Source organism: Lygodium microphyllum, chromosome 4 (assembly GCF_053477565.2).
Source record: "Lygodium microphyllum isolate KBCC chromosome 4, Lygodium_microphyllum_v1.1.10, whole genome shotgun sequence".
Lineage (NCBI taxonomy): Eukaryota > Viridiplantae > Streptophyta > Polypodiopsida > Schizaeales > Lygodiaceae > Lygodium > Lygodium microphyllum.
The window spans coordinates 19,529,356-19,555,000 of NC_141138.1; the positions used below are offsets into that span (position 1 = coordinate 19,529,356).

The 25,645-nt window shown below is 41.8% G+C and overlaps 1 protein-coding gene across 3 annotated transcripts in view; it reads right to left on the reverse strand.

Moving 5' to 3' along the window:
- Positions 1 to 3,226: 3,226 nt before the first annotated feature.
- Positions 3,227 to 25,645, reverse strand: part of LOC148036849 (uncharacterized) — a 110,929-nt gene continuing 88,510 nt past the window's right edge. For all 3 annotated transcript variants that reach the window (XM_087675763.1, XM_087675762.1, XM_087675761.1), the window contains 6 exons: positions 5,102 to 5,181; positions 4,920 to 4,995; positions 4,566 to 4,667; positions 4,167 to 4,272; positions 3,974 to 4,058; positions 3,227 to 3,570 (listed from right to left, as the gene is read on the reverse strand). In XM_087675763.1, the coding sequence (XP_087531889.1) occupies positions 3,372 to 3,570; positions 3,974 to 4,058; positions 4,167 to 4,272; positions 4,566 to 4,667; positions 4,920 to 4,995; positions 5,102 to 5,181 (648 nt within the window). In that variant the 3' untranslated portion in view covers positions 3,227 to 3,371. The remainder of the gene's footprint in view (positions 3,571 to 3,973; positions 4,059 to 4,166; positions 4,273 to 4,565; positions 4,668 to 4,919; positions 4,996 to 5,101; positions 5,182 to 25,645) is intronic.

The following is a 25,645-nucleotide window of genomic DNA, read 5'->3' on the forward strand; positions in this document are numbered from 1 at the left end:
AAACTCAAACCACTCTCGTGGAATTTGATGATGAGAAGTTTGAACAGGGCAAGGAGCTTAAAGCTCAACACAGAAGCCACTCCATGGATCTTGATGACGACCTTCAAAGTAGGCAAGAAGCTTCAAGCTCAACTCAAGCCACCTTCATAAGCGACTCGATGAGGGAAATTTCAATATGAGGAAGGGATACAAAGTTGAACCTCAAGTCTCTCTCCCCATTTTGATGCCAAGATATACAGAAAGTTCGACATAAACGATAAATTACCGCGTCGTTTAGTAAGCTTTTTCACCACCCTTTTCGCCACCCCCTGTATACGCTTGCCGGTTATGGCACAATTACAACCACAAGCAATACAGCAAGCATCGGAGAACCAGGACTGATTTATGAGGGCTGCTTGTGATTCACTACTATCTTGGGTCCAACCAAAGACATGAAGTCAAATCATTGCGCCCACTAGTCAAACAATCAAAGCTGTTGCCCAGGAGTTCCTGTTTGCACCATGAAAATGTTGAAATCTGCTGGATTTGGTAGCACACCCATAGCTTTGCTTTCGAGCACGTACTTAAATTCAAGCCTTTGATCGAGTATCAAAACCAACCACTCGCTTATCTGCACCTACAGAGAGCACTGATTGCTTGAGCTGCAAGCCAGCTATACCCATCACAGCTGATGAATGTTGATTCTTGTGCGAAGCTTTCCATCTTCCTTCTGATCCCACCACATAATGACAGCATAGGCACTCCCGCCAGTAGGCAAAAAAGATGTTCTCATACCACGCCGTAAAGTCTATATTGTTCAATATACCTTTCGCATGAGGTTTGTCTTCCAAAAAACTGTGCCATTTTCTTCCGAGAAGACGCAATTATGGCAACTTGGCTATCATTTCCATTTGCAGAGTAGCAAGCAAACAAACAATCCCGTGTTAGGTCCCATGCCATGTCTTCCGAGTCCCAACCATCTCCTTTGTCCCGACTGGCAACTCCTTCGTGATGTCATGCTATGCTTCCTCCTCTAGCTTCCTGCAAATGATTATTGCTTTGCAATCTTTGCACTCCATCTATTTGCATGAGGCAGGTCTGACGTTATATGTCCGCTAGCTCTACAATTTACTGGTAATATTGAATGAAAGGAAAATCTTATTCTCCAAGGCATCATCACCATGGCAACCTTCTTTCTTCATGGCTACAGTCGACACTAGTGTGTAGATGGGGCTTTTCTCTTCTTGAATGTAGCAAGACTCTATGCCATGAGTTGGCATCCACACCATTCTTTGTCAAAAGTTCTACAATGCCCACAAGCCTCGACAGCTGGCATGAACTAAGGCACTTGTTAAAACTTCTGGCCTTGTCATCTCCCAATTGAGTAACAATTCTGCAACCTTCATAATGACCTTCTCTGGTGGCTGTAGTGGTAGCATAGCCTCGAAAAAGTGTTTGATTTACGTCTGCTCCAGCTGTCCAAAGTTTCCTTACAATATCCAGCTGCAAAGACTGGTGTGACATCTGTTTTAAACTGGATTTACTTTACTTTCAATTCATCTGGACCTTCTTCATGCTGAATAGAGTCTGTATTTTTAATCAACATATTTATAGTTCCCATAAAATTGACATCTACAACTGGATTGGAAAGAACCTCATCAATTATCCCTTCAAGAGCAGCATCAATAAGTCTTTCGGATACAATGTGATCATCTTTCTCCAACGTTAAAACATGTCTCTTGTAGCTTTTAAGATACGAATCTAGAACATTAAACTTGATTGAGACACTAGTCTTCAAAGTGGATTATCCATGAGTATATCGTGCCCACATTCAAGGTCCACTATATTCTTCATAATCAAGCGGTTGCAAAAATCACCCTTGTACTAGTTCCATTCATAGTTATAAGAGCCCTAATGATTTGGCTCGCTAATGCTTAGTTTTGAAAGCTTCTTCAAGTCATGAACTTATAGATGAAACCTTCCTTGACCTAAAGCTTCAACAAGAGGTATTGTAATCACTTTTCCATCAATGCCAACAGACCAATTGAGCACCTCTTTTTCGTCGAGAAATAAATACTCACTAACGGATGTAAAACTTACGACCTCTTCCTTTGATCCTTCTTCAAAACGGATTCCTTCATATGAACCTGTTTTTCCATGCAATGTTCCCTATCAAAAATATGCTTTGAAAGAAAAATTCATGCCCAATCATTCATGTGATTTGCAAATTAAAATCCATGCAATGCAATCAATGAAATGATACTTCCACACAAAAATTTATGAATGCTCTAAAGAAAATGTGCCTAGCCTAACTATATGTGCTTATGCATCATGCAAAATGCAAACAAAAAGACACGATGGATAATAAATTTCCAATGACGCTAACTAATGAGTCCAAATCCAAGCAAAAAACGCCGCCCTAAAGTTCGCAGTGGTCGACACGCAGCATCACACAACATGTGTGCACGCACGTGTGCATGTGCATGTCTGTTTGGTCAAAAGAACAAGAATAATTCCACAAGAATAAGCATCACTAAGAGAGTAAAGTAAAAATGTGAGAAAAGGAGAGTAATGTAATGAAAGCCCAAGGCAAGCAAGAGATGAAGGCCTCAGACATGGTATTCAGGCAAGCACACCACCAAGCAAGCTAATCCAAACACGAGTATTTGTCAACTTAAAGCAAGTCAAGAAAGGAGAAAAACAAATGGCAACACAACTAGGTGTATGATGCATACCAACACTTCAAGTGCATATATCAAGGCATGGCACACTTTGGTCAACATGTGAGTGTATGGTCCCAAGCTTTTTATATCTATGAAAGAATCATGCTAACCCTCCATCCCACACAACACTCCTAAATTACCATGTGATCTAACATTTTTATGTGTTTTCACTTTTGATATTATTAGCAATCCCAATCAATTAACATTGATATCACAAATATGCATGGGCTCAACCAAGCTCAACTAATATTTTCCTTGCCTTTTTTCAATCATTACAACTTTGACATTCACCTCAACAACAATCTAAAGACCACCCTCCATGCAAGGTTAATTATTTTGCATTACAAAAGGCAAGCTTGAGGATGCTTGATATCATCTTTTTTTTCCACTGCATGACCATACTATGATCATTTCTACAAGCAACATCACTAAATTATCTAAAACCACAGGTAAGCAAAAGAAACAAGGCCTCTTTTGAAGATTAGTACTTGAGATGGAAAAAGGCCCTCCTTATATACATGGTATTCGCAGTAGATAGAGTTCCACAGATGGCTCTCTCTCTCTCTCTCTCTCTCTCTCTCTCTCTCTCTCATATTTCAGTGGACGACCAGAACTTTGTGACTAACAATATACAAACATACTTTCAGCAGCCAAATAAACAGCAGATTTTCAACAGCGATCTCCTTGTTTTACGTCTTTCATGAGCTTTTCCAGACTGCCACAAATCCTGTATATCCTTCCGAACCCTGGTTTGAGCTTTGTGATCCTCAAATTGACATCGTGCACTGTCAATTGCGAGGAAGGCTCTTGCCCCGCAAAGTGATGAACCTGTACTTCAACCGGCTTGAGATCCCAGGGATAGGAACCGCTGCAGTTTTAAGCATACATAAGATCAGGGGAAAAGAAAGTCAAAATACACGGATAGCTGAAGTTCAAGTACATCAACGATCAGAAAGAAGCCATCTTTTCTAGTCAGAGCTGCAGTCCAAGAACACCAATCATCTGAAACCAGACAGTCCAATTAAAGCGGCAGTTGAAGCACGCTACAGGTCAGAAAGAAACAATCCAAGCACATCAAAGCCCAGAAAGAAGCCTTCTTTCCAAGTCAATGCTGCACTTTAAGCACACCAAATATCTGAAAGAAAACAGTCCCATGACATGGATCTGTTTATAAAATCAATGTTGCAGTTGAAGCACACCAAAGATCAGAAAGTTTCTCACACATTCCAAGATAGGAGGGAATTTCTTCTCACACCATCAACGCTTCTTACCCTCTCACACATCGCATGTCGAACATCAGCGTCACTTTGATACCGCATGCGCTCTCAAGCCAAGTAAGGCGTAGCGCAAGTTCATCTACCCCAGAACAGCCATGCAAAACCCATGAGCCTGCTCCTCTAACATGTAAAAGATATATTGCATCAAAGTTCAAACGATGAATGTCCAAGTTTGAGAGGCACACACCTCGTCGCAACAGAAACTTCGAGGCTATGCGAACCCGGAAGACCCTTCTGCAATACTTGATCTCTTTGAGCAAGTCTAACAACGAGCCAAAGAGATAGTTTGTTCTCTGTGCAACGTGCATGCAAATGGCTTATCAGTCTCTCGTAATGAAGTGGCTACCCTAGCATAAGTCACTTGTTTTATTCACCCACTACCTGGGTTCAAATCTCCCTTTTTCTGTCCATCTACTAAATGACCATGCGGAATGTGGGAGTTGAACCCAATAAATTATGGTCACCATCTCTCTCTCTCTCTCTCTCTCTCTCTCTCTCTCTCTCTCTCTCTCTCTCTCTCATGCACATACTTTGATTTGTGGCATGTTAACATGCAAAACACTGAGACTCAGTTGAATATGCTGACCTGAATCAATCTGTGAAGATTCTGGACCTGGACTGTATTTGTACTCTGAACAACATTAGCCACTTGCTGAAATGCTAAAGAAGCACCCATGCAAGGAAATGCCTGTACCAAAGAGAAACGCAATTACAATATAAATGCATCATTCTTAAGTGTCCAAAATGTCAAACACAAACTAGGACATTATCCTCCTTTGAGATCCTACAAACAGCATCATCAAAACTCAAGGGCTTGGTAGAAGTAGCAGCAAGAGACACAAGAACAACAATCTTCGCAAGGGAGCAACTCAATTCTACCTCAACTTTCAATTTTCAATTTTCATTTCAGTTGGAAAAATAAAGCCTTCTAAATGCATACCCTCTCTAATTCCTCCACCTTCAACGTTCTGAAAATCTTTGCTTGAGCTGTAGGTCCAGCTCCCTCATATTCAAATCTAACAAATCACACAAGTCAAGGGGAGAGAAACAGATTTGCCATACACTGTTGAAATTTATCCTGTGAATAATATTGCTTACACAAGAAACGAGAGGAAAGTGTACCTCTGATAGAAGCAATCGTCCAGGAAAAATTCTGTCTGGGGCTTCCCATCTACACCTCTCTTCACGTTTATATGCATCATCTGTCAATAAAGTTCATGATAATTTCTGAAAGAGCAAGTTTTGAAATTTGAAAGCCTTGCTACAAGATATGTCTACTAAGCAGTACCCTTAAGGGTCTACAATTGCTAAAGTTTTCAAGCATCCATGACATGGTATGGCTGCCAGATGCCAATTATCACATATCCTCAATCCATTGTACACATATGCAGACGATAGTTTATGGATCTCCTTGGTTTGGGAGGTTGCCAGACAATTCATGCACATTAGGCTTTTTACGCACTGATCAAATATCAGGTTTCTCCAGACATTCATAATACATTGGAGTCTGAAATTCACGAGGAGGCTTTGGATGTCTTGCTACATCTACCTTAGGACAAAAGTCCAAGATCGGATGGACTCACGAATGAACTCTTTTAAGACTCGATTGGCAAAACCATTCGCTGTTATGTGTCGGCAAGCTTAAACCACTAGAGTTACCTTTGGGCATTATTAAGTTGATTCCTAAGATCGTTCGCCGTCGATGCTAAAATATTGGACACCAATTTCCTTGATTAGCACCATGTATAAGCTTTTCTTCAAGGTTTTAGGTAATCACCTCCATAAGCATCTCCCTAATATTGTACACCCTCATCAATATGGTTTTACTAAGGTTGTTTACTTGGAATGGTCATTCTTAGGAAAGCTCGTGCAAATTATGGGATTTGAACCTCACATGTCTCATTTTGTGACATCCCCATTACTTAATTTATTCTAATGTGCGTATACATTCCAAAGAAAAATTAATTCATGTCGCACATTTATTTTTAAAAGGAAAAAAAAAATACTAGCTCTAATTATGAAACTGACTCTTATTATGAAGATAATTGATGAGGCATTATACGCCAGTTCATGGAAGAAAGACTTGGGAGACCCTCCCAAGACTAGCTTATTAAAACTATGTTTGTAGTATATAACAACAAAAAAAGAACTCGCCTAGTAGATAGTCACTTGGCAATTAAGAGCACTTGGGTGACAACACTACCGGGATGGGTAATCTCCCAAGAAGATTTTCTTACAAGCTAGTGGGAGCTTCTCGCGCACAGCCAACGGTACCAACAAAGCCTTTGTAGCCGTTGCCAAGTATGCCAAGGCCAAGATGGCAAGGTCTATGCCTTGGTCGTACGCCTGGGGTGACGCCCGACTATGAAAACGCAAAAAAAGCAAGCGTCATCTCTTCTACCCCCCCCCCCCCCCCCCCTCTTGCAAAACTATAAATTGAGGACTTCAAAATAACCAAAAGAGCGACAATGAGCAATCTTGACGAGGACGAGACGTTGATCGAGAAGGAGGAGACTCTATTCCATGAGACGAAGAGACATCATTCCATTCAACCCAAGGAAGCGGATACACTGAAGGACTCTCATCCTCTCCTACCCTGATCCGAGAAGAGAAGACACTGAAGAACTCTATCCTATTCTATCATACCTCTACTCTCTCGTCTCTATTCCGTCATGGCGCTGAAGAAAAAGATTTCAGAAGCGGAAATCGCAAATGGCCCTACTAATGTGGAAGCAACAATTGGAGTTGCAAGCACGAGAGTCACTAACGAAGTCACGGACACAGATGACAACCCTTTACCAAGAGCGATACCACAGGTTTTTTTTTCTAAGCAAGGTCTATCTAAATTCAATAGAAATAATATAAGTCTCTTGAGAAATTCTGACTTAAGACCAAGAAACTTGGTTACAAGAACTGGAAAGTTAGAGACCCCAAAATCTAGATACCCCTAGTCAAATCCCAAGGGCAAGATTTCATTATGTAAAACTCAAGTGTCGATTGCTACTAGAATTAAGCATCACTTGAAAGTTGCATGATTGATTGAAGTCATAACTGCTTGCAAACATCAATATTGTTTGTGATCTTCTAGATTAGATCCTGATTGAATTAAGTGTTGTAATATATAAAAATTGAGAAGCCCTATACCTCCCCCAAGGATAGGTGTTGAATCCCCATACCAAGAGGGGATGTTTTTTTTTAAACCACCGCGGAACCATGGACTAGCTTCGATGGCGAGAGATCTCCCAGAAAGAATCGTATTAAGTAGGAGGTGGATAGGGTGCCAAGGGGGCTCTGGCTAGTAAATCCCTTTTTCGCACCTAGGAACTACTTGGTCCCATGTATGACCCTAAGTTCTACTTAGGACACTTATAAACGCTAGCTATAGGTGGATTTGATCTTGGTGACGTGCAAATGTGCCGGATGAGGTAGCACACGAATTTTTTTTTTTCCCTTTCTTCTGTATAGGCAAGAGAATACACATTATGGAATATAATCAATGAATTTGTTTTATTCTAGTTGCAACTTGTATGTCTGTGAGTAGATTACGTAAACGAACAACTGTGCATAAAGGGATTTCAATTAATGAAGTTGTTTTCTATGTTTCACGTAATGTGGTAGGTAATTAGATAACTAAGAACTTCCATAGAGGAAAACGGGTGGATGGATTCCCGACGAATCAAGTCCTATGGCAAGGTGGTCTGGATTAGCGAGAGGTTTCTCAAAAACAAACGCTATGAAGAAACTCTAGGAAGGACCAATTCGTTAACTTACCTAGGGTTTGGTCTCAGAACCCAAACTATAAATTATCTTAAGGGAAAGGTACAGCAGCTGTGCCAGAGCATTGCGAGGGATCTCATAAATCCTTAGTCTGCTACTAGAAAAAAGTGTTGTACTCCATAAACCAAGGGTAATGGCAGTCACTCCTTTCGGACAAGATGCCTCTTGAAGGACACCTCCGAATGTGAGCTAGTTGTTGATAGGTGACCGTTAGATCAATTAAGAACCTTAAGGTCGGTCCTCCGTGGGTAACGGCAGGACGCTTCCATTGCGAGGTAGACCTAGGGTTAACCAACTGGACAAAATCCGATCATTCTGGTTAGAGTACGGATGGCGACGGCTGGAAGGTAAACTTTGGGCGACTACTAAAGCGTTATCCATCAAGAAATTAAGGCAAGTACGTCACACATTTGATTTACACCCTTAGCAATAATGCTTCTTCTCAAGTTATGCTAAATGGTGATGCTACTGAATCTTTTTCTTGTGTGATCTTTCAAACAAGGCTATCAGCTCAATCCCCTCTTTTCTGCCATGGCTACCCACCCAATTCTTACGATATTATCACATCTAGCAAAAATTGGATAGTTGGATGGTTTGTCTCTATTGTTGCATCACCACTTTGTTGAACAATCATTGGTTGATGATACTTTTATGCTGTCGAAAGCTGATAGGTACAACATTCATGAGGCATTGGACATTTGAAACCTATTTTGTTGAACTTTCATGATTATATTGAAGCATCTAAGTCCTCCCTCATCACTTGCACTAAATCTGATTTGCAAGCTTCGAGGTAGCAAGAAAAAGTGATTCAAAAAGGGCATATTGCTAGATATCCGGATTATCCTTTGGGTATGGATGTTGAGCTAAATTACCATTAGCTTTAATTAAATAGCCCCAAAACTACACTTTTTAACCATTCTTTTTTTAAACCGGGAGCAGTTCAAGAGAGTTTCAATGTCCCATGTAGAACCCTAATTTGGGAGAACATAAACTTTCTGTAAATAGACAGCCTACCCTCCCATTCAACCAATCTCATTTTTGCAAATTTCAAGTGCTCTAGCTTCACTGCCCACACCCCATATGCAAAGAACATCTCAGTCGAGGCTGCCCATCCGGCACTTGTTTCCAGCCTTCGCCTCATAGTCTACATCATCTACTGATGTCTAGCCTTGACGACGACTAGTGATCACTCACCCTACTGGCGCTAGCTGCGGCATGGCAGCAACTACTGCATTTGCACATGTTGGATGTTGCTGTGCCCCTATGATTGTAGCAACTGATGTGTTTTGATCAGCCGACTACTGTACAACATGTCATGTCATTACCAACTACTACATTGATTGTTTTCTCTCTCATCTGCACATCCCTAACACTAATTCGGCATCATCATTTGCTGCATTTGCAGCTGTCCAACATCTTGGAGGCTGCCTTGCTGCAATTCAGGATCCATAAGGAGTACAACACACTCTCTAACTCATTACCTTCGCCTCGATCCTCAAGACACGAGAGTTCGAGGTATAGTATTCCTTCACCACATAGTGTGTTTTCTGTATGAGCATTGTATCATTGAGATTCATACGTGTATTATCTTCACTGTATTCATTGTATCTAAATTACCCTAACCCTAACTGTGTTCTGTGGAGTTCATGCTTTGTTGTACACTTTCATTTATGTTTTTGCATTAGGATATTTCTTTACAGTGAAGATGGCACTGAACCATTTGCTGCAATGGATGTCAAATAAGTTGAATTCCACAATTCTTTATTGGAAATCTGGGGGGTGGCCCTTCCATGTGTCCCTCAAAGTGGCATAGGCAATTATGCTTCCTAGCAACCATGTGATTCTCTACAAGATGCCATTGAACCTTTTGAAGAACCAACTTCCACGAGCAGACCAATGGAGTTACCAAGAAAGAGCAAGACCAAGAAAAGGAGGCATCAGCATTAAGAATATGCCAACAAGGCTCATCGTGTTACAATGAACCACACCCCACTCTTCCAAAAAGAAATGAGCAACATAGACCTAGGGGTGTCGATTAGTGTACGTGGCATGAAAAAGAGACCATCGAAGAGCAATCATGTGAATGTGCACATCCAAAATAGCCCAATCACCCATACTTTTAGGAGTGCAAGCACGGCTCCAAGAGATCCACAAGATACCAACATGCAAAGTGTCATTTTTCCATAATATGAAATAAAGGTGTCTAGTAAGAACCTTCAAGGTAGAGGCAATAAAAGGCGAGCAACAAAAAATAAGTGAGTGTGCAGGCCATGATGGATTATATTGCTTTAAGGTGGACATGGAAAGGACAAGCCTACGATTTCCAATAAAGAAACTTGGCCTCCAATTTCTGGGAAATCCATTGCAAAAATTGTTTGGGCTGGACATCAATGCCTAGGGGATAGCCCAGATGACGTGCAATATTGCCATAGGGATCACCATACCTTGCCATTGTAAAGACTGCAAATCCAATTCAATAGATTTAATGAGGGAGGATTTAGCTACATTCCTATGAACCAAAAAGGTTCCATACATCCGATGCCTTGTGGAGGTTATCCCGTTTTACTTTGAGAATCATGAAAGTGTCATGTGCTAGTGATTAACCCACAAAATGTTGGCCAAATGGAAGAGAAAGACCAACTAGCTGTCAAGTATCCACCAAATGAGATAGCATGGATAGGACAAGATGATTCCTCAAGGCAAAGAACAAGGGGCTTAAAGGACAGCCGTGTTTAACCGAACACGCAAGAGTGAATGGCTCAGTAATCTCACCATTCAACATGCCTAGAGCAAAACCCATAACATACATAAGCTCTCCCACAAAGGACCCATCTAAAAAAGTCAAAAGTTTTTTTGAGATCCGATTGAATCACCACGACTTCCTGCTTAGAGTGCTTAACATACTCAATGCCCATTTGAACATTCAACACATTATGAAAGATATTCCTACCCTTGATAAATCCATGTTAATTACGGTGCATAAGGCCAAGGAGATGCTTATGAAGGAAATTAGCCATCACTTTGGAGAAGATTTCATACATAGATCCCATATCTCATTCTTGTGTTCTCTTTTTCACCGTTCATTCTTCTCAATATTCAACATTCTCCTTCCACTGCCTAATTCTCACACCAAAGCCTTCCAAACAAGTTATTTCATGGAGGGAAAGCATATGAATATACACTCGTATTTGCACTAAGAAAACATAGAATGTATGAACATGACTAAAACACAATATCTCACACAACAATGCAATAAATGCAAAGCACAAAAAATACAAGTGCAAATGTACGAACAATAAATACGAGTGCATATGAATATACACTCGTATTTGCACTAAGAAAACATAGAATGTACGAACATGACTAAAACACAAAATCTCACACAACAATGCAATAAATGCAAAGCACAAAAACACAAACACAAAGAGAGAAGAAAGAGAACTCTAAAGTGAATGAATCAATGTTGTAAATGATGGACGGAATGTAGAATATGCTCAGAGGCAAAGCTGTCCAATAGCCAATGGCTCTCGTGAGAGTGGGCTAAGGGAGTAGTTGAAGTGTGATGTCCACTAAAGACAGAAACCAAGGTCTCTAACCACTAGTCAAAGCTATAAGAGTACTAAATCTAGAAGGGTAGTAGGCTGATAAACACAACGCAACAATTTAGAGGCTGAAATTTGGTAAACACAGCCATGTATGACATGTCAGGGGCTAGAAATTGATCACTGAAAGACAGCAAGGTGACACTTGTCAAGGAGTGTGCTAAAGCAAGGCGTCCTACAAAACAACAAGACAGGGGCTGTGAGCTGCCGTCCGAATGTTGATAAGTCGGTGCATACAAGGCTAGTGTAAAATGCAGCTATTTGGTGTCTCTTGGCAACAGAGGGCAGCAGTAGGAAAATGGGCACCAAGTGCTAGAACAAGCATGGCTACAATTGCTAATGGCCAAACAGCAGCAATCACGTGAGGGACATGGGCTGTAGGCTGGAAACATGGAGCCAGCAGCAATAGAGAGGCTGTGGACCGCCGGCGTAACCTACAAAACAAGGACAGGTTGAATGGTGAGCAACCTATCTATTTATGGATGTAAAAGGATCCTCCCCAATTAAGGTTTTGCTTATAGGACATAGAAACTCTCTAGGAATATGTTTCTTTTTATGAAACTTTGGTAATATCTGAACCTTGGGGCTATTTAAAAGAGCTAATCAATTTGAAATGCATTTTCAGCTCAACAACCATGTCATCATCCACTGTTCTGTTTTGGTGCTGCAATTAATGCTTGCTCTTTTCTTGACAAAACTCCACCATTTGCTAGTCGTCAACCCCACTAATCCAACTCTCTATTGTTGCATTTGTTGCGCTTGCTGCTATCAGCCATACTCAGAGTTGTTTGCTGCATTTCAAGATCCATTAGAGTATGACACGCTCTTCAACCCCTCTCTAACCGATCCTAGAGATGGAAGTTCAGAGGTCAATACTTCACCTTTGCATAGTGTGTTTGCTGCATTGAGCATGGTACATACATTCAGCATTCGTTCATTCAATATCTGCTTTAGTGTTCATCGTCTCTAAGTTACCCTAACCCTATCTATGCTCTACCCCCAGTGGACAGCCCAAACGCCTAAAGATCGTGCCCTTTTAGTCAACACCTCTCCTTGCCAACACAAGGTTTGAGCGTCTCATTCTGTACAACTGACAATAGCAAGCTTGGAAGCGTTAATGCGAAGCCATCAAGCAAGTGTAAACAAGCCCCATGTTTCTATTGCTTTAAAAATATTATCCTTGTCAACCTTCAAAAACATAAAGATGTCATCAACCAAAGCTTGGCCAACTAACTATTCTTCCAAAGAAAGGGAGAGGCCAACTACCTCACAATTTGCAGGCAAGTGTGACAACATTGTCAAAATGGGATGAATGGCAAAAGCAAAGAACAATGAGATCAAAGGGCCACCTTGTCTAGTAGAAGCTTGGCTAGCTAACTATTCTTCCAAAGAAAGAGAGGCCAACGACATCCCCATTTGCAGCCTCCTGTGACAACATTATCAAAATGGGATGAGTGGACAAAGCAAAGAGCAATGGGATCAAAGTGCAGCCTTGTTTGATAGATCGACAAAGATAGAAAGGTTCTATAACAACACCATTAAGAAAAAATCTGAAAGAAGAGTCCAAGCTAATAGTACAAATCAAATGAGACATTCTAGGGCCAAATCCCATCTTTTCCATGGGCAATCGAATGGCATTTCCAAATCCAATTGATTCATCATCGTTTCTTGATCAATGTAGTGTGCATAATCTATCCCCATTCCAGCATTTAAGATGTTTTACAAAATATCTCTCCCTCGGATAAAGTCATTTCAGCCTTCTCATCATCAGACGTAGGGTTGTCCTTTGCACTGAGTTTCACATATGGAGACAACGGAACTCCAATTGTTTTTCCCCCCTCCATATTGAAACATTGCAAAATTTTGGAGATATACTCTTGTTGAGATAGATAGAGTAATCCTTTTGACCTATCTTTGAGTATTCGCATGCCAGGAATGTGATTTACATCACCAAGATACTTCATGTCAAAGTTGCCATGAAGACTTTGCTTCAATGAGTGCAAGGCATTAGTATCCCTCCCAGCAATCAGCATGTCATCAACATACAAAACCAAGATAATCAGGTTGCCATCTGTTGCCTTCTTGGTGTACAAGCAGTGATCCACTTGATTTCTATGAAGGCCTTGGGACTGCAAGAATGTATCAAATTTATGATATGATTCTCTTGGTGCTTGTTTTCAGCCCATACAAACTCCTTTGAGTTTACATATCATTTTTTCCTTCCCTTGTTCAACAAACCCTTCATGCTGCCACATATATATGTCTTCATGCAAATCACCATGTAAAAAACGCAGTCTTTACATCCATCTGTATGAGCTCCATATCCTCAACCACAACCAAGCCCAAAATAGTTCTCAATGTAGTCATCTTGACTATAGGAGAGAAAATCTCATCAAAGTCAATTCCATGCTCCTGCTTGTACCCTTTTGCAACCAATCTTTCTTTCTACTTTGGTGAGGAACCAGAAGTGACCTTGATCTTGTAAACCCATTTGCATGAAAAGGTTTTCTGCCCTTAAGGCAACTGCACGGAGTCCCAAGTGCCATTTTTTTCAAGAGATTCCATCTCTTACAACATGGCTTTATACCATTTCTTGCTGTCATGTCTGTCCATTGCTTCCTTGAAGTAAGACGGTTCACCACTCTGTCAACATGACATAATCAGCGACATTAATTGCACCAGGAACAAACCTGTCAGGCTGTCTAGTAGCCCTAGACGACCTCCTAACCCAATGGTCATTGTTTATTTGTTGTTCCTGCAAATTTCCATTTTCAGCATGTTGTCCTGGCATTTCAGCCTGCAAATCAGCATTAACAGCTTGCTGTCCTGGCTATTCCTGCACATGTAATGGCTCATTTCCATGTGCAATAGCTGGCTGATCATTTCCAACATCATTTCGTGCATTTACAGGTTCATTTACAACAGGTATTTGCAGCTGTCCAAAAGGTATTCCTTCTAGGAATACAACCCTACGGACCTCCTCAGTCTTTTCGGGCAGTTTGTGCGTGTGATCTTTCCGAAAGATAACGTCATTGCTGCGTACTACTTTCCTTTTCTCGAGATTCCACAATTTATACCCCATTTCACCCTCGTCACCATATCCTAGGAAAATGCATTTACAAGACTTTGGCTCAAGTTTACTGCATTTTTCTTTACGAATGTGCACAAAAGCCTTGCAGCCAAACAATTTCAAATGACCATATGAAGGTGGCTTGCCCGACCACGCTTCTTGGGGAATGCCAATGCCAAGAATTTTTTAAACTTATCAAGCACTTTATCCTTGCTAGGAATAGGGTAAACCCATACTTTCCGTGTAGCATCATCGACAAAGGTGACAAAATATTTCTTTCCCCTTAAAGATAATCCTAGCATTTGACATACATCCGAATGTACTAACTGTAGAGAAGAAGATTTTAAAAAAAGAGACTTTTTATGTAACGTCTATGCATGTTTGCCATAAATGCAATGATCACAATGCTCAAAATCAACATAACGAAGACAAGGCAAGTAAGCCAAACGAGAAAGCACTTTCATTCATGTTTGACTCATGTGTCCCAACCGGCCATGCCACAAAGAAAAGCTTGGCTGCTCGGTCACGCCAACAACATGGACACGCACACTAGATACATGAAGTGGATACAAGGTATCACTCTTGCAACCTCTCGCAATAACCCTAGATTCCTTACAGATCTTCTACTTTCCATCACCAAAGGTGGTATAAAAACCATCATCATCTAGCTGCCCTGTCCTAATGAAACTCTTCTTGAGCTGAGGTACATGCTGTACATGCTGAAGTGTAAAGACAGAGCCATGCTAAAACTGTAACTGCACACTACCAATACCAGCAATCTCACATGCATAGTTGTCCCCAAGATGGACAATACCATGTCGGCCCCCTACATAGGTGGAGAACCACTCACAATGAGGGGTGACATGAAAGGAAGCACCCGAATCGAGAATCTAGGTATACATGTTATCATCTGTATCTGGAAGTAAAGCAAGTGCACCAAAGTGTGAAGAGACAGAGAGTATGTCACTTCCACTGTCACTGTCATGAGTGACTACATTTTACCTCTTCAATTTTTACACTGCTCTTCTTAGGCTAACTGTCCTTCTTCTCTTTCTTGCTATCATCTGTCTTCTTGCCTTTTTCCTTCTCTTTCTTCCATTTGTAGCCGTCACATTTAAAATGACCCTTCTTGCCACAATGATGGCATTCAACATCTTTGCCATGTGATTTACTGCGTCCCTTGCCATCATATTTGTCCTTTTGCTGCGATCTGCTCCTAGTATGCAAAGTACTAGAAGACTTACTGGATACATTGTTCTGCCGATTCATCTCTTCCATAGGTAGAGTGTTCTCTACTTCGGCATATAAAAGGATCACATTAGAATTGCTCATAGCAATCCTGAATGTATCCCAACTCTCTAGTAGAGTCTCTTCTCTTTGTGTTCACTCTATCTCTCAGTCTTATCATACGCTTCCGCACCAGTACACTCTAACATGGTATCACGATAACGCAAAGATCTATTGATCGTGGGCAGAGTTGACATGGAGTTTTCAGCGTGATTCAAGGCTACGTTTTCAGCATTGGAGGGCCAAGAGGAGGGCTGTGCATCAAAACAAGGCTAAGGAGAGTGTGGGCATACAAGAAAGGAGCAAATTTGTTGATTCTATTGTGGAATTTCGCTATACACCAAAGAGACATGCTGTGTTTTGAGCCTTCAATTGCAGATTTACCTTTTCATCGCCTCCGACGAATGAAAAAGGTGCGAGACAAGCACAGAAAGACCCTAGCAAGCTGTGTTTTCCATAGCAGCTAAGAAACGCATTTCTTTGACTTTGAAACTTATGAAACGTTTCTGAGAGTAAAAAACGTACGTGTTTTTATTTTTTTTGGTGAGTTGGAGCTCAAAAAATGGTTTTTTTGACAAAAACTATTGGACAATGTTAAACATGATGATGATGATGATGTGTAATGACTCCTGAGGGCTCAAGATTTTGGATAAGAGACTTTTCTTTTGTGATTTTATTTAGTTATTGGACTTTGTCAATCTAGTATCTATTCTTGTCTTGAGATTTGAATATTATACAACTTTAGTCTCATTTATGAGTTATTTATGATATATTATGACTCATTCTTGATTTTGATATTTTGTCAATTTGTTTTGAAATGAGAATCATGATATTGCAACTTGACTCAATCCATATTATAAATAGACTATTTACATGTTAATTTCAATTTTCTTTGTATGATATGTATGAATCATAATGTTTGAGTTCTAAACCATAGTATAGCTTGTCCAAAGACTAACTTTGACATAAGTGACAAGTCAATAATGGATCATGGATATGTAACATATAATGTATTATTCTCAATTGACTCTATTATAACTCAAACTCAATTAGTCATTCTTTGTCTAAGAGAGAGCTCCATAGAGGTTTAGAATCTCTTTTCCCAACAAAAATTGTTAAAAATCCTATTAAAAAATGCACATTCCTTATTTTACCCCTCTCTTGAAAGAAACTTATGAAACACATTTTTTATGTATCGCTTCTAAATGTTTCTAACGTTTCTGGCTGCTATGGTGTTTTCACCGTCAAAGGGGGCTGCTTTTGTGTTTTTGCAAGCATTTCAAGTGACGATGTCTTTTAGGCCGATATGGAGTTTCAAGCGCTTATGAATTGAAAGGTGCCTATCCTACCAACTCTTCCATCAGATAAGAAGTTTATGCTTGCCATCTAAAAATCTTGTGATTTTGCAGAGCTTGTTACAAAGGCAATGACTGTCCTACATTGAGAGACGAGTCCAAACTTTCTACCATTGATCGTACGGAGTTGGCAAAGGTTTAGGCACATTGGGACAAACCGAATGCCCATATCCGCTCTTTTCTCTTTATTTCATGTACTCCAACCATGATTATCCATATTGAACACTTGATGGTGGCTAGGGACATATGGTTGTGTTGGGAGTAAAGGCGCCGCTGCCTAGCCGCCCGTGTATTACTACACTAACAGTACCGGCCACTGCACACTGCAGGTGATGAGCACTCGTCACAATCACTTATTCTTTATTCTTTTTTAGTGACAGTTTGAATAAAGGAAGGCCCGGCCACACATTGTGATTGTTGAAATTGCCATTTATATTTCTCTTTCTTCTTGCTCTTGCTCTCCGCCATAGATCATTTCCAAGCAAGCTTCGAACCTTCTCACCTTTCAACTAGTATCAGAGCGAGACTTTCCAGCTTCCCAAGCTTGATTCGTGGCATTCTTAGCTTCCATTCAAATATCTACAGCATTGGGTCTCCTTCCGGACAGCCATAGCCGACCTTCTCGAGCTCATGTCACTCCCCGGCTTCCCGAGCACGTTCCCGACCTATTGAGACACCCTCACGGCATTGCTACAAAGGTATTGAAGTATTCTTTTAGTGTTTTTCTTCAGTTCTCAGACTACAATCAAACAAGGCAACCATAGCTCAAACCCTTGGAGCTTGGATCTTGCTCCCTCTTGCATTTCGGCACTTGAGGCTTGTTGTGGGCCTCCCTGGGCACTCCCCAAAGCCTCCAACCACTACCATTGAGGCCACGTGGATGCACAGGAGCAAAAGAAGGGATCAGCGAATTTACGCCATTTTTTTGGCTGTTCTAGATAGCACACTACAGCAGTTCATCTACTCCTCATGGATGGCTATGTCATGCTTCTTCGGGCATGGCAATGAACTTGGCAATGGTCTCTAACTTCAGTTGAAGCCTCCTTGATCATTGGCATCAGTTTTAGGTCTGATCTGTACATTCTCAGGGTTGTTTACAGCAGTCCCACAGTCATGTTATGCAGAAGTAACATTGGCATCTAATGCTATGCTTGTTTGGGCACTTCTACTTAACCGGTTTGGTACCTACTGATGCCCGATTGTTTGGGGGATGCAAGGCACATGTTGTGCCATCATTTTAAACTGATTTTCTTGCTGAAAATACTCAGTTTTGAACAGTAAATCACTACTATACCACAGTGGGCTGAAGCCTATTATCTCATGTTTAGTTATGCCTATTGGTTTCAAGCTATGTCTTTGAGATGTGCAATGAAGTATTGACCTTCGGGATACGACATCGGGCTTGTCTTTGGTTCCAGAATGTTTTTGAGATTGTATTAAGCTCCGACTTGCTTGTTCTTCACTAGTGTTTGGCTTCAGTTGGCATGCTTTGGACCGGTCTATGCCTATTGTCACTGCTTGACATTTAGGCCTCTTGCATTTATGCTTTGGTTAGATATGGATGCCACTTGGTTTGCCCATCCTTGACAATGACTTGGAGCTTCATCTTCAGATGTATTTGAGCATTTTGGATCTACCGGGTATTACATTTGGTTCTCAGTTACATGCTCTTTGAATGCTTTCAAGCTTTGCTTTACGGGTCTGAGATAGCTTGGGATTTATGCTCCGGATGTACCCTACTGGGATTTGGCATGTCAGATGCTATGTATTTGATGTATTAGAGCGTTGCTTGCTCTCTTTGCATCTGACTTCACTTCCAGTGGGAGCCTCTTGGTATATTCGGATGTACACAGAGTCTTATTTGCAAATGAGCTTGAGCTTGTGGGACAATTACATGCAATTACTCTCTTGAGAATTTTATGTATGCACTTTGTCTGTAGTGGGCTGATTTGATACGACTATTAAAGCAGGCACCTATCTCTGTCACAGGTTTGTCAGTTTTGTATGCATCTTGGATGGTTATGTATTGAGCTTCTTGCTCTATCAATTGTGCTTATGCTTGGTCTCTTCTCTTACCTCGAGACCCATTACATGCATGACTTTTGAACCTATGAGATGTCTCTTGCTTGACACGTTATTGGTTTGACGGTTCTTGGTACCTTCTTGCCCTTGGAAACTCACTGTTGGATGTATCTTGTTACCTAGCAGTTGCAGTGACATATGTATCAGTGATTGCTTCATTTTGGGACAGTTTTACATAATGTTGTCATTTATTACAGCAAGCTGAAATCTACAGATTTTGAGCACTTCTATGAGGGTAATGCTTACTATTTGATGTTATCTTGGTCATATTTGGTGGACAGGTGCTTCTCTTGGTGAAATCCACCCTTTCAGCCAGTTTTAGCAATGGTTTTAATGCATTTTCTGCTAATTACAGCAACCTGCAATTTTACTTTTTTGCTTTGATTTGGGACATTATGGCTGGTCATTTGAAAGGCACAACTCTCTTCAACATTGCCAAGTTGAATGGTACCAACTATGGGTATTGAAAGTCCCAAATATGGCAAGTTTTGGTACAGAAGTTGCAGATTAAACCCTTGCATTTCAAGGGTGTCAAACCTGAGGATATGGATGATAATGTTTGGATGGAAGTTGATGAGCTATGCAAGTCTACCACTATTTTGTCACTCTTAGAAGAGGTCCATCATAATGTTGTTGAAGATGAGAATCAGAGTGCGTGGGATTTATGGGAGAAGATTCAGGAGTTCTATGCGCAGCAAAATCCTGCGTCACAGATGTATTGGCTGAAGCAATTAATGGACTTTCGCATGGAGGGACCTCCCTTTCATCTCATTTCAGTCAGTTTTATGCTATCATGAAAAGTCTGTTGTCACAGGGTATTGAGTTCAAAGACAACTTACACCCGTTGTTTCTGCTTGGAACCTTGCTTGAATCATGGGATGTCTTCCGTATTGCCATATGCACGAACAAGCTTGATGGGCTGAAAATCAAAGATGTTGAGAGTGCTTTATTGACTGAGGAAATCAACAGGAGAAACAATGATGCTTCCCACTTTGCCATACAAGTGGGTGTACAAGCTGAAAAGTACCCTTGGACACCCCAGGCCGGCATACAAGGCTCGATTGGTTGCTAAGAGCTTTGAGCAGGAGCATGGTGTTGACTTTGATGAAGTCTTTTCTCCTGTGGTCAAGACGACCACCCTATGCTTAGTCTTGGCCTTGGTTGCACAGCTTAACCTGGACTTGTACCAGATGGATGTCAAGACGACATTTTTACATGGGGACTTGCATAATGAGATTTACATGGAGCAGCCTAAGGGCTTTGCACACCCTGGCAGGGAACACCTAGTGTGCAAGCTAAAAAAGAGTCTATATGGCTTGAAGAAAGCACCTAGGGAATGGTACCATAAGTTTAATGCATTCATGCAGTCACAGGGCTATAGTCGTAGTGCTATGGATCCGTGCTTGTACACGAAGAAAGCCCGTAATGGTTCTTTACTGATTTTGGTACTCTATGTGGATGACATACTTTTAGTAGGAACAGCTCATGAGAAGCTAGATGCTCTTAAGCCTCAGCTTAAGAAAAGCTTTGAGATGAAAGATCTAGGACAGGCCTCTCATATACTTGGTATACGCATTATACGCGATCGATCTCAGAGACTACTCTATCTGTCACAGAGGGAGTACATTCATAAACTCCTTGAGCACTTCCGCATGCAGGATGTTAAGCCTATTGGCTGTCCATTACCTTCTCATGTGAAGTTTTCATAGGCCGATTGTCCGCAGACAGATGAGCAAAGGTGAGCAAAGGGCCGAGATGGCCAAGATTCCCTATGCATCAACCATGGGCAGTCTTATGTATGCCATGATACCCACCCCTTGAGATATAGCTTTTACAGTTGGGATTGTGACACATTATATGGCTACACTTGACAAGAAACATTGGGATGTCGTGAAGAATATCATGAGGTACCTAAAGGACACAGTAGATATGTCTCTTTGTTATGGCAACCATGATACAGAAGTCATGGGGTACACTAACTCTGATTATGCAAAGCATGCAGATAGTAGAAAGTCAACTTCTAGCTATGTATTCACCTATGCTGGAGGGGCTATATCTTGGATGTCGAGGACGCAGAAGTGTACGGCCCTTTCTACTACAGAGGCCAAGTATATTGCAGCCACAAAGGCTTGCAAGAAGGCTATCTAGTTAGGCCGTTTGATTGCAGACCTTGGTATAACAGATGCTATGCCTACACTGCATTCGGATTCTACGAGTGTCATTCAATTGGCCAAGAATCCGGTCTTCCATGCGAAGACGAAACATATTGAGGCGAGGTATCACTTCATTCGCGAGGTCGTTGAGGACAAGTCTGTTGATCTTGTCAAGATTTCAATTGTGCAAAATCCTACAGACTTGCTCACGAAAAGCCTCACTATTGAGCGCTTTGCCTTCCTCGAGATTGATAGGCATTAAATGAGATGACATCTTTTTCATCATCCTGTTATACATGTGTACATGTTGTACTATCTTTTCTTTTTTCTCTCTCTCGCTAGGACAGATTCGCCTTTAAGTGGAAGGTTGTTGGGAGTAAAGGCGCCTACACCTAGCGACCCGTGTATTATTACATTGACAGTACGCACCACTGCACACTGCAAGTGACGGGCGCCCGTCACAGTCACTTATTCTTGATTCTTTTAGTGACAGTTTAAATAAAGGAAGGCTCGGCCACACATTGTGGTTGTTGGACTTCCCATTTGTGTCTCTCTCTCTTCTTGCTCTTACTCTCTGCCATAGCTCATTTCCAAGCAAGCTTCGATCCTTCTCACCTTTCAAGCTGGAGCTCAATCAAATGTACAACCAAATGACTATTATAAAACTGGTGTCTGTGGAGATGCAGATGCGAGAGTTGAATCCTAACAACTCATGTTCTATGCAGCAGCATGTAAACAAGCTATGGCAACTTCAAATGCAGGTTCAAAATGCAAGGAAGGTAATCACATCCAAAGACATGGTGATAACTCTTCTATCACACAATTACCACCTACATTTGGTTCTTTTTACTCTGCCTTGATTACTTCAGGGCAAGAGTCGACTCTTCGGTGAAAGGAGTTGGTTCCTATGGTCTTGAACCAATAGGAACAATTCAAAGGACAGAATGCTTCCAAGTCAGAGGCTTTGATAGGTCAATACTCTCAGAAGAAGACAAAGAACAACACGAAAAAGAAGAATGACGAAAAAACTAAGAAGGACAAAGAGAAAAACTCTACTTGTCACAATTGTGGCAAGATAGTTCACTGGAATAAGGATTTCCCTAATAAGGATATGAAGAACAACAAGAATAACAAGGTTTCATAGGATTGCAGAGCAATAGCTTCTCCCCCATCAACTGCTTTCCTTCATTTGGAGATGGTATGTAAACTCAAAGGAGTTTGTATGGGCTGAAAACAAGCACCAAGAGAATGGTATCATAAGTTTGATATATTTATGCATTCTCAAGGTTTTCAAAGAAGTCAAGTGGATCACTGCTTGTACACCAAGAAGGCCGCAAATGGCAACCTGATTATCTTGGTTCTATATGTTGATGACATGTTGATTGTTGGCAGGGATACTCATCCCTTGCACTCATTGAAGCAAAGTCTTCATGGCAACTTTGGCATAAAATATCTTGGTGATACAAATCACATTCTTGGCGTGTGAATACTCAAAGATAGGTCAAAAGGATTACTCTATCTATCTCAGCAAGAGTATATCTCCAAGGTATTGCAATGTTTCAATATGGAGGGGGGAAAAACAATTGGAGTTCCCTTGCCTCCATATGTAAAACTCAGTGCAGAGGACAGCCCTACATCTGATGATGAGAAGGCTGAAATGGCCAAGATACCATATGCTTCAGCTGTTGGCAATTTGACGTATGCTATGGTTGCTAGACGTCCTGGCATTGCCTTTGCAGTAGGAGTGGTTAGCAGATACATGGCAAACCCTGGTAAAAAGCATTATGAAGCAGTGAAAGGTATTATGAGACACCTCAAAGGCACAAAGGATTTGTGCATCTGCTTTGGAAAGCAGATGGCATTTGTCATTGGCTTTACGATACACACTATGCTGATCATGCAAACTATAGAAAGTCCACTTTTGGGTATGTGTTTACCTTCACAGGAGAAGCAACCTCTTCGATCTCCAAGCTACAAAAGCGTGTTGTATTGTCTACTATAGAGGCAGAGTATGTGGCTGCCATTGAGGCATGCAAGAGAGGATTTATGGATTTCATGTCTGGTGGGAGAGCTTGGCATTACAGAGTTACCTTATCTCCATTGTGATAGTTAGAGTGCTATCATGCTAGCACGGAATCCTGTCTTCCATGCAAAGACAAAGCACATACAAGTGAAGTACCACTTCATTAGAGATGTACTTGACAGCAAGAGCATTGAGCTTGTCAAAACGCATACAGATGATAATCCTGCAAATGTTCTCACGAAGGGTCTTCCACTAGAGCGATTTGATCATTGCCGACAAAAGATGGGAGTTGGATAGATATATGTATTTCAGCTTTGTACATACCTAGACTTGGCTGATTATTTTCTCCTCTTAAGGCACATTGCCTTTAGGTGGAAGGTTGTTGGGAATAAAGGACCCTTGTGCCTTTAATATGTGCTTGGGTGTGAACACACCCTTAGCACACTTGTACTTTCATATATATATATATATATATATATATATATATATATATATATATATATATATATATATATATATATATATATATATATATAAACCTGAAGAGGTACACTCGTCATTGTACCCACAAGTCGTGCTCACTCTCACTCTCACTCTCACTCTCACTCTCTCTCTCTCTCTCTCTCTCTCTCTCTCTCTCTCTCTCCTTTGAGAGCGAAGACCACATATATATATATATATATATATATATATATATATATATATATATATATATATATATATAAACCTGAAGAGGTACACTCGTCATTGTACCCACAAGTCGTGCTCACTCTCACTCTCACTCTCACTCTCACTCTCACTCTCTCTCTCACTCTCTCTCTCTCTCTCTCTCTCTCTCTCTCTCTCTCTCTCTCTCTCTCTCTCTCTCTCTCTCTCTCTCTCTCTCTCTCTCTCTCTCTCTCTCTCTCTCTCTCTCTCTCTCTCTCTCCTTTGAGAGCGAAGACCACATGTACAAACAGATTGCACCAGAGGAGATAGGACTCAACCGAGCGTCACAGGACACAGCTGAGTGCACCGAATATGGCGAACACCTATTGGCGTTAGGGGGGGCACACAGACTGGCCATCCTCAACGGCCTCGACAGATGGCCCGGGTCGGATGCCCTCACATGCTTCTCACACAAGCACGCGGCCAACTGCATCGGACGGGGGGCACATGGAGCACCCACACAGAAACTGGGAGCAAGCACAGTGGACTATATCCTCGGCCCTCTATCACTTATCCCCGACGTCCAATCCTTTAAAATATCACCTCTCCCACTCGCAGTGGATGCCAACCATGCATACCTACAATTTGACATAACCTGCAGGTATGACCTAACCCCCCCAGCAAGCAACCCCCCAAGATTCCCCAAGTACCACTTTACCAGGCTAACGGTGAGCGCATACTCCGACCATCTCTATTGGAGCCCGCAAGAAATGAACCCCCACACACCCCTGGAGGAGGTTACAGCACAATTGGCGGGCACACTACACACCTCAGCTGCCGAATACTTCCCCCACACATCCCCCTCCCCCCACCCCACCCCTCCGAACAAGAATGTCCCACAGAATAGCTGGTACGACGCAGAGTGCAGGGAAACCCGGCTCCGTCTTCAACAGGACGAAGCACGGGGAGTACACAGGCATAAACAAGCACGCTTGATCTTTCGTCGCCTAGTGCGACGGAAGAAACGAGCCTACCTCTCCAAAGCGGAACACGAATTCTACTAGCTATTCTTAGGACAAGACAGCAAAGAGGCATGGAAAGCGTTTCAGGAACCCCGAGCCCAGATGCCCATCACCTCCCCGGACACTTGGCACGCATATGCAACCTCACTATACCAAGTATCCAAGCAGCCCTAGCTACCCCGGCCCCTAGGGAGCAGACCCGGATCATCCACATTCTTCAGCACGGGGCGGGTTCGGGACACCATTGACAGACTCCAAAATGGCCGTGCCCAAGACCACGAAGGCTTGGTAGCAGAGCATTTGACCCATGCTAGAGACATACTGGCACCTCTCCTAGCACACATGTTCAACAGAGCCCTATGCGAAGGCTTCCCAACCAGTTGATCAGCCAACACCATAATACCTATCCTGAAGGCCGGAGAGCCCATGGTTCCCACGAACTACAGAACAGTCATGGTTGGTCATGTACTAGCCAAGCTCTATGGATCCATACTGGACCACGAGCTGAGCAAGTGGGCAGAGCAACACCAACACCGAGCAGCAGGACAAGCAGGGTTTAGGAGGGGATTCTGCACCCTTGACTATATCCTCACACTGAGAGCCATCATAGAGGAGGGCAGAGCACATGGAAGACGGGTGTACTGCTG